Source organism: Mangifera indica, chromosome 13 (assembly GCF_011075055.1).
Source record: "Mangifera indica cultivar Alphonso chromosome 13, CATAS_Mindica_2.1, whole genome shotgun sequence".
NCBI classification, from domain to species: Eukaryota; Viridiplantae; Streptophyta; class Magnoliopsida; order Sapindales; family Anacardiaceae; genus Mangifera; species Mangifera indica.
Window position 1 is genome coordinate 3,186,696 of NC_058149.1, and position 9,509 is coordinate 3,196,204.

The window sequence follows — 9,509 nt, forward strand, 5'->3', positions numbered from 1 at the left end:
TAGGATATGTTTTTTATTAGTTTATAAGATATGACCATTTATTATTTATTTTTATTACTTCTTTCCATTTTTTTCAACAACTTTTATTTATTTCTTCTAACACTTGCGGCACAGTAACTTTTTTAAGTTGAATTTTAATTTTCTTAAGTTAAAAGAGTCTGATAAAAAATATTTAAATTTGCTCTAGTGTTAAAGTCAACTAAATTCTAGAAATACAATTAATTGGATATAAATAAATCAACATATCATTAAATGATTAAATAGGTAAAACCCAGCAAACAAAAAATGTTAACAAAATCATGCTAACATTTCCTTTCAAAATTTCAAAGCAAAAAAAATTAGAAAAACAGATAAAAGTCACCTTGCAGAACAAGTTTGTCAGAAACATATGAAAGTGCCATTTTTGCTTTTGAGTTTGCAAATATAACATTGCATACAAGAAACAATCTCTTTTTAAGTGAGCCTAAAATTATTTTTGGGGAAAATGGAAATCAAGATATGCTGCTAACATGACATTTCAAAGTTACTGATCCAGAGTTTTTGAGAGTTTCATAAGCTTCAGAGAGAATCAATCAACAGTAATTTTCACATGACATTCCAATTGTTTCAGATTTATGTCACTTTTGGTTGGCATATTTACGAAAAGGAAAAGAAGCAACTTAACTTAATAAAACATAAATTATGAACACAGGCAATGGAAAATCTATGCCAAAGCTTGAGCCATTAAAGATCGCTGAGATACCTGCTGCTTGTACAGCTCGTGGAAAATATGGTATTTAGCATCATGATACTTTTTCACCTTTGGATCTACTGATGGTTGAATGACCTGCAGAATTTCAAGTAAATGCACATCCTAAATAGAATTAAAATCAAGGGCATATTTCTCTGGGTTAGCGGAGAGCCAAAGTACATTATTCAGATAATCTTATGTCCAGCGTCATAGTTTTTAATGTTACGTGCAATTACTACACTTTCGGAACTCCCCCAACCAAGATTATTTTCAATGCCAAAGATGCCTACCAACGATCATATAGGATTGAGAAAATTGAAGTAAATGAACTGAGTTAATCAGGGCAATTGGTCAAATATAGCCCACCAAACCAGACATTCCCTGAACGAAATTTAAACCTCAACCTATCAGTTTTATCCAGCACCATGCTTAGATCAGATCTTAGGCCAGGTAAGCACTTACATTAGCCCACAGATCGCTGACAAGTAAAGGGCTTATTATTGCAACATATGACATGACAACTTTCCCAGAAGAGAAAAGATTTTCTTAAATTTTGTTGAGAATGCTATACATACCGGTTTACCTAAAGAAAGAAACAAGAAAAAAAAGAGAGCATCGAAAATATAAATTCACAAATAAACATTGATTATGCATATTTCACTCTAAACTTTGCCATATTCTCTCTCTCCTTTTCTACCTTTTTTTCCTTAGAACTTGACAAATTTTCCCCTCAGTCTACTGTACAAAGCACAAATGAAACAAAAGCTTTGGGATAATTAAAAAAATAAAAAAGGATTATCATGCATACCTGACCCGCTGCATTCATAGCCTTCATGGCCTCAATCAGACTAGAATACCTCTTTGCAGCAACAGCACCAAGAATAGCGGCACCCAAGAGCACAGACTCATTTTCTCGTGGAAGTATAATAGGGCAACCTGCAGCAATTAACACCAAGAAATTAACAAAGTTCGTCGCTGAATGTCCAAGAATGCCTATAAGGCTTGAATCCAACATCCTTCAAAATGTAGATGACTTTTCCAGTTCTTGATGCTGTAAATGTATTTGTGCAGAATTAAATACAAAATACATGACACAGAAAAAACTTAAGAAGAAAACAACGATACCAATTATATCTGCTTGTTGTTGCAGAAACAATTGATTCTTTGCAAGGCCACCACAAGCAAGGAGTGCATCGATCTACACAAGATAAAGAAGAAAATGAAAGGATGGTAGCACTTGAAATGTTGACGGAAGAATTCTCACCTTATGACTTAACAGCATATCTTACAAAAACACATACACAAATGTTAATCATTAATAATCCTCGCTTCCAAACTGGTCAAGCAGGACATTGTTAATCAATGATTTTCATGACCAACTTAAATTGATTGTCCACATCAAACATTTTGTTCACTCAAAATTATGTCAATATGGGTAAATATAATAGTTTGCTAATCCCTAGAATGACTCAAATGTTCCTTCTAGAAGAGGTAAGTGAAATAAAAGCTTTCTTTTTTCTCTATTCCAGTTTGGAAGTGACATAGCATTAGTACTTTATGCCTCAACTTCCATGAGTGGGCTTGGATACTATGAAGAGTGGCTGGTTTTAACTAGATATCAGTGGACACAATTTTTTTTTTTTTTTTTGGGGTAAGTAATTAATTAGAGGATTCACAAGCGTTATAGAGGTTCGAATCCAAGACTTCTCCTTAAAAGTTCTAAAGTTTCATCAATTTTGTTAACCCTTCTTTTTTTATCAGTAGACACAATTGCCTCAAGGTAATTGCAGACTAGAGTCAGTTGATTCTGCTTCTTACCAGTTCTCCTTCGTCAGTCTCATTGACCAACTCTGAGCTCAACCAACTTTGTAAAGATGTGCCACACCATAAATGTAGCTATCAGTGCTTAAGTTGTCTTAATAATTCAGTATCAACATAAGATGAGAGATTATAGTGATTGCTGTAGTATATTTTTTACAACGGTTCTAAATTAGAGTTTGTGGCCTCTCCTAAGGATTCTGAAGCAACTGCTTTCTACCTCTTAAAGTCACTCTAAAACGACTTGCTGATTTGCAGGGCTGCAATCTCAGTCCATCCACACAGAATGAGAAGTGAGAGGCCTCAAATGATCAGTTGAATAGCAAAATATCAACTAGAAATTTTATGGGGAAGTTTTATTAATACATATTCTGGCATCAATAAAAAACTTCTGACACATGCAAAATGAAAATCTATTTTTGTTTCTACCACTAAAAATGTCAATAACTGTTTTTAACAAAAAGTAGTAATAAAAACCTACTGACAATACAAGACATGAGCATATAAGAAAGGAAACTTAATCAAGATTATTTGCAACAGTGTTTATTGGAAAATGTACATACCGATGATTAGGCATGTATTCTAACCTTATGACCATGAGCATTACAATGCTCCACTATATGACGTGTACCATAGGCAATGCCCTGTAGTGTGGCAAGGTATAGAAGAGCCAACTGTTTCTCACTTGTATCAAGTGTCAAACCACATATCATTCCTCTAGCTCTTGGATCTGCAATGGGAGACCTGTGCAATCACAAACTTGGATTGTAATACATATTTGGGTACTATAATCTGATAAACCATATGCCAACTCTTAAACACTTACCTGTTTCCATGGAAGTCAGGAAGGATGTGCAAATCTTCGGTAAGAGCAGCAAGAAAAGGAGACTTCCTCTCATGCATCATGGACTCTAAAGCACTATTCAGTAGTTCAAAGAGGGATAAATCTGGAAGATAGAGAAAAATATATATTCTAAAGCTAAAACTAGATGAGTATTGAAATAGCAGCAATAATTTTTAAATTAATATTAAATTAACTGCAAACTAGGTTAAAGTAACAATCATTATCCAGGAAAAAGTTAGGATTACTTCGAGAAGCAGCAAGATTTGCAAGGCGTGGAGAAGCAACATGATTTTCAATTATGTAATCTAACAAGGCACCCGTTGCACTCTGTCCACCTTCTGTTAGCCAAAATTCAGGTACCATTGCTGAAAACAGAAACAGATGAGCCATTTGCATTAATATTCACTCTCTCTGCATTTGGCCATGACAAAACTTACATTTAGAGCAACACACTATATTCATCACCCAAAATAAGTGATTCTAGCTGCAGACAGTACACAAATTTTCCACGAATTATGTTATGAGAGTAAATTGACCATTGCATAGATACAAATTGACCAAATTTGTATCTTTTACAGCCAGAAGCAAACTATGACCAGGTTTTTTCAAGTTAACTCTGGTGTAGAACATAGTAAGAGAAGCCCTTTAAAATTTTCAAAAAACAAAGATCTATAGCTTCTGAAAATAGTCTACAGTTGTCTTGCTGGCAAGCATTTGTACTTCTACATTTCTGAAAGATCAAAGTGTACCTGACCAAAATGGTCCCCAGACACCAGGAATAAAAAGCCTGTTCCTTGACACAGCCATATGGCAAGTAGAAGTACCACAGACTAACACCATTCGGTGACATATAGCTTCCTCATCGTTCTCTGAACACAAATTTTGTAAACATATATTGCTGCTAAATTAGCACATAAAGAAAAAAGCAGTGGGTACAGTTATTCTATTAATTAAATCATCAATAACCTTTGGCATCAGATGCTGGCACAGGCACACTTTCCATTGCCCCTACACCTCCAGCGTGAGCATCAATCAATGAAGTCCCCACAGGAATACCTTCTACCAAACCAAGTTCCTGAAAATAAAGGTCATTTTATACAAGAATGAAACTGACAATTTACAATTACGTACAAAAATAAACAGTCCCACCATCAAAACCCACATAAAGAGTAAGTGCTTGCACCCTATCTAATCAAGTGTTTGCTTTTCTAAATGGACCTCAAGGGAGCACCACTTGGAATCAAGGAACATAAAAAGTACATGCTTGCAATATATCTAAACAAATGTGTTTGCTTTGACAAAGGACCTCAAGGGAAAGCCACTTGAAATCAATGCGAAATCTTCAATTCAAAATTTCTTGCCTGCGCGGCAGCAGGAGTAAGACCGGAACCCAAAGGATGTCCAGGAAAAGCTACACTTCGTCCTGTTGATATTATATAACGCAAAATATAAATATTACAATGAAAAAAAAAATTTGGTAAATGTAAAGAGCTAAAATAATTACAGGAAGAAGCCACAGAATTTTGTAGAGACCATATCCAGGTATGTGAATTATATCTACATAAAGACAAGGAAATAAGTAAACAAAAGAACTGACAACCCTACCAATCTTAGCATGATGCCCTTCTACAAGATCACCTAAACCAATCTCCTCCCAAAATTCGTCATCCCATCCACAAGCTTCCATGTTTTTCGAGTCCTTTTCTTTCATTTGTTGCATGTGCGCATGACCAAGATATGTCCATTTACACACTGTGGTGCAGAGACTACGGGTATCGTCTCCTGTTGCTCTGGAATGCATAAAAGAAAAATAATTCCATTAAAGCATTAAACAGTTTAACATTGTGGAAGGTAATGATGTCCAAACATCAAGAAATAATAAAGAACATGCAGATTCAAAGTACCTATATGACAACCAATCACTCAAGTCCATCCACCTAAATACCATCGACCAAGATTCTTGCAAATTTTCTTTCACCCATAGAAGCTGCAAAAGATTTTTTTTCATTAAACATTACAGATACAGCAAAGAACCATGGAGATCATAATTCCCTATCAGATTTCACATACAATGAAATAACAGATTAACTGCATTATCCAAATAGAAACTAAGCGCTTTGCTCAGAAGTCTCATATTTGCACAACTACAGCATGATCTAAAATTAGTTTTTTACTTATTTCCTATGTAGGAATAATTCCAGTCAATGTCTCCTTTTCATATCAGTAATTTCACAAACTTAAATTAAGGCTCCAGGGAAACTTGATGGCCAGGATAGAGATTTACAGCATTCTTCAGAAATCAATCTTTTTTCTCACTACAAATGACATTGCATTGCCCAGCAATTACCCATTTGCATCAAAACTCAAATCAATCAAGGCCCAAAACAACTCAAGCAATAAATAAGGTGTGCTAACAAGACCAATTACTCTGAGTTTCTGGTGGCTTGTCATATATGGGCAAACAAAATACCGTTTCATCCCACAAACAATTTCCCAAGTCTAACAGGGTTTTATATAATCAAGTTCTCAGAGTGCACTTTATTTCACCAAGTTTCCAATATCCAAGTCTAGTTCACCAAGAGACACTACAATATGGTTGGAATGGTTAAATGACACATTAACAGAACAACTTCCTTATACTTTTTTAAGAATCAAATACTTTATCAAAGCCTAAACCGAGTGTAAACTGTCCAAAGCAATTCAATCTCAGAACAAGTGAAAGTGCTGAACTTATAACTAACTGGATTGACAGCCCCCACCTGAAGGGCATAATTTGCTAACCAGAACTCTAACGATTGAAGGTCCTTACCAGGCGGAAACAGAAAAGAAGACTGTCAAGGCTATTATCCATTTTGTCTATGAGACATTTATTCAGTTAACTCAAGGCTGTGACATTTCCTATGCCATTTAATGAAAATTCAGCATATATCAGAAATTCATATCAGATATACATGAAGAACAAATGTTGGATAGCTGGAGTTCCATGTGGCTTGTCATAAATCGCCAAACAAATCCCATTTCATCCCACAATAATTTTCCCAAGTCTAACAGGGATTTATATAATCAAGTTCTCAAACCAAGTTTCAAATATTCAAGTCCAGTTCACCAAAAGACACCACAATATGGGTGGAAAGGTTAAATGATACATTAAAAGAACAACTTCCTCATAATTCTTTAAGAATAAATTACTTAATCAAAGCCTAAACAGAAGATGAACCATCCAAGGCAATTCAATCTCACAACAAGTTAAAGTAACTAACTTATAACCATCTGGATTGACAGCCCCCACCTCAAGGGCATAATATGTTAACCGGAACTCTAACGATTGAATGCACTTGACAAGAGGAAACAAAAAACAAGGCTATCAAAGCAATTATCCATTTTGTCTGAGGCGTCTATTCAGTTAACTCAAGTCTGTATATTTCCCATGCCATTTAATGAAAATTCAGCATATATCAGAAATTGATATCAGATATACATGAAGCACAACTGTTGGATAGCTGGAGTGCTGTCGAGATACCTTTGGTGGCTGCATCTCAGGGAAAACAGCTCCACCACAGTACTGCAGCACTGGTGAATTACAAGAATTGATCTTCTCAGCTTGCTTTACAGCTCTATGGTCCATCCATACAATAATGTTTCTCCTAGAATCACCACTCCAAGAAACTGAAACAGGAGAGCCATCAGCATCCTCTGCAACTGCAAAATGATGAAGCATTTTCATCCACAATACCAACAACTAAGAGCATTCTTTAGATAACAATATTCGAAAATATTTATAGCAAACCAAGTGAACAAAAAATATTTATAGCAAACCAAGTGAACAAAAAATATTTATAGCAAACCAAGTGAACAAGTAGCTGCAAACCCCAAACCCTTCACTTCTTCTCCTGAAACATCTGCAAGGGAGCAAGCTGATTTCACTGATGCACAGATTGCAAGCCAAATATCTGTTGAAGATTGCTGGTTTCAAGATAAAAAAGAACAACATATAATAAAAGTTAAGTTAGTAGAAGAAATATAATATATACTTTTCTGCTACTAAAATTGAGTAGTCCCGTAAATATAACAATTTAATAATATTGTGTGGACTTCCTGAGGATGTCCTCAAAATACAAATGTTATTGATCCCATAAAGATAACTAATGCAGCTTGATTCTCAGGCCTCTATAAGCAGTCAATACTAACAAATTACCTCAACACAGTCACCCTCTTTCCATATTTGAATTGGGCTACTGGAAGACCCCAGAAGTTTTCCACTTTCATCAAATACACCTGCAGCAGTAGGCATGGAATGAAATATTGCAAAATCTATGAAGTCTGCAGTATTATTCATCTGTTTACAATATGATGATATTAATAACAATAAAGTGCAACATAATATGCACACTTAAAGTGCATTTTTTGAGAGTGCTTGTGAATAGAAGCTTTCTACGGAAACACTTGAAAACGCTTACTAGGAACATATCTATAAGTCCCTTTGCAAAATTCAATTTCACAGCTTTTCTTATCCAAAATGTCCTTTCTAGAAAAAAACCAATAAATGTTCCTTATAATTTAAAAGTGCCCAATTTTAACAAGAGAAATGTTATGTGCATACACTTTTGAATACATAATTAGATATATAAATGATATGTTATCATATGATTGAGTGTTACTGTATCTTTAATACAAAATCACCTAATCACATGATAACACATTATATATGAACTCAAAAGTATACGTACATAGTTTTATTCTTTCAAAAAATACTTCAAAATATTTACACAAGTGCTTTAAGCTAGATAGAGGGGCTTTTGGCAATAATAGAGCCCTCATTGACGCTCTATCAATATATCATAAATACTGATTTTGTGCATACACCAAAGGTAATTATTCTCAAAAAACTAAGTTTTCTTAATAAAAAAAAGTTCAAACTTCCGTCCAGCAGTGTGAACAACTAAGAATTTCTAACAATTCTACAATGGTTTCAGAATTATCAGTTAAAACTATAAACTAGTCTGTGTGGTTCAGAATTTCACTGTTCAATTCTCACTTTTCAAAAGCAAATTTAAAACTTTTTGCTTTTATTCATTAAGAAAATAAGTTACAACTGTTCATGTTCAATTTTGGAGTAAGTATATACATTCTGAAAGCATATCTTCCCTCCAAAAAAAAGTACTTCACCAATTGTGCAACCAAAACTACTTTTGCTACTTCACCTCTTTGGAATTCCAAAAACTAAACAAATTACGATGACCATTTTCCAAACAGAAAAAACTAAAATTTAAACTCACCAGATTAAAAGTTAAACAAAAAGGAGCTACACACATTTCAGTAGTTCAGACATTCAATATCACAAAATCCAACGACCATATCAACTTCATCATGTACTAGTAATGCGCAATTTCAACTTCGATATTAATTTCCATATCATTAACATTAATTTATCACATATATAAACAGCGAGAAAGGGAAAGTCCACGCGATGAAATGTACCGGCGCGTGCGCTGCCAGTGCCGACATCGACACCGAGAAAGACTGTCCGAGAAGGACCGGAGTTGGCGGCTTCGGTGGCGGCCATCTCGAGATATGCGGCGGAGGATTTCGCACCGTGGATGTCACCGGAGGTGGTTAAGCGGGAGCGTTGAAGATTAAGAAACGGTGTCGTATCGGACCGGCCTCTTCTAATACCAGACATTTCACCCTTTTATCTATCTTAATTTTATTCCAAAATTCAAAAAATATTTTCAGTAATTTCTGTAAATTCCGATATTTTCTGGAACCTGATTTTGATTGATTGTTTGGAGTTTTCTTTCGGATGGCCGTTGAGTTTAGCTGTTCAGGTTATTTGTTCGGAGGAAAATGATCATTAATTAATTAATTAGATTAATTAATTTCCCTAATATGTTATTTTTGTTGACAATTATGTATTAATAAATAATTAAAGTTTTGTCTTTTTTCTTTTTGTCGTTCAAATATCAAATAATACCATCATATTAATCCGGCCTGTTTATTATTTTTTAATTAAAAATAAGGCCAAAATGGACTATTTTCCACCCAAGTTTTAATGTTTTTTCAAAATTATATCTACAGGTTTGAAAAACCTAAAATCTTAGCTATAACTAAATTATTATT

At 34.4% G+C, this 9,509-nt stretch overlaps 1 protein-coding gene across 3 annotated transcripts; it reads right to left on the reverse strand.

The window, feature by feature from the left end:
• Positions 1-515: 515 nt before the first annotated feature.
• Positions 516-9,226, reverse strand: LOC123195299 (FGGY carbohydrate kinase domain-containing protein-like). Of its 3 annotated transcripts, XM_044608976.1 has the most exons (16): positions 8,871-9,225; positions 7,588-7,667; positions 7,238-7,355; positions 6,913-7,091; positions 5,297-5,379; positions 4,998-5,182; positions 4,754-4,815; positions 4,359-4,467; positions 4,142-4,261; positions 3,638-3,757; positions 3,375-3,495; positions 3,136-3,292; positions 1,856-1,928; positions 1,539-1,666; positions 1,193-1,257; positions 516-826 (listed from the first exon to the last, which is right to left on the reverse strand). In XM_044608976.1, the coding sequence occupies exons 1-15, from the start codon at positions 9,070-9,072 to the stop codon at positions 1,228-1,230; spliced, it is 1,767 nt and encodes a 588-aa protein (XP_044464911.1). In that variant the 5' UTR covers positions 9,073-9,225; the 3' UTR covers positions 516-826; positions 1,193-1,227. The 3 variants fall into 3 exon arrangements, with proteins under 3 accessions (XP_044464911.1, XP_044464909.1, XP_044464910.1); XM_044608974.1 differs by lacking the exon at positions 1,193-1,257 and having other exon boundaries at positions 8,871-9,226; XM_044608975.1 differs by lacking the exon at positions 1,193-1,257 and having other exon boundaries at positions 1,544-1,666.
• Between the last annotated feature and the right edge of the window lie 283 nt (positions 9,227-9,509).

Bases quoted from the DNA above. Each gene is read 5' to 3' on its own strand.
- LOC123195299 (XM_044608974.1), bottom strand. From the start codon at position 9,072: ATGTCTGGTATTAGAAGAGGCCGGTCCGATACGACACCGTTTCTTAAT. The intron at 7,668-8,870 runs GTACATTTCATC...CTACTGCTGCAG, and splicing joins CACTGGCAGCGCACGCGCCG to GTGTATTTGATGAAAGTGGA. The intron at 4,468-4,753 runs GCAAGAAATTTT...CTTTATTTTCAG, and splicing joins TTACTCCTGCTGCCGCGCAG to GAACTTGGTTTGGTAGAAGG.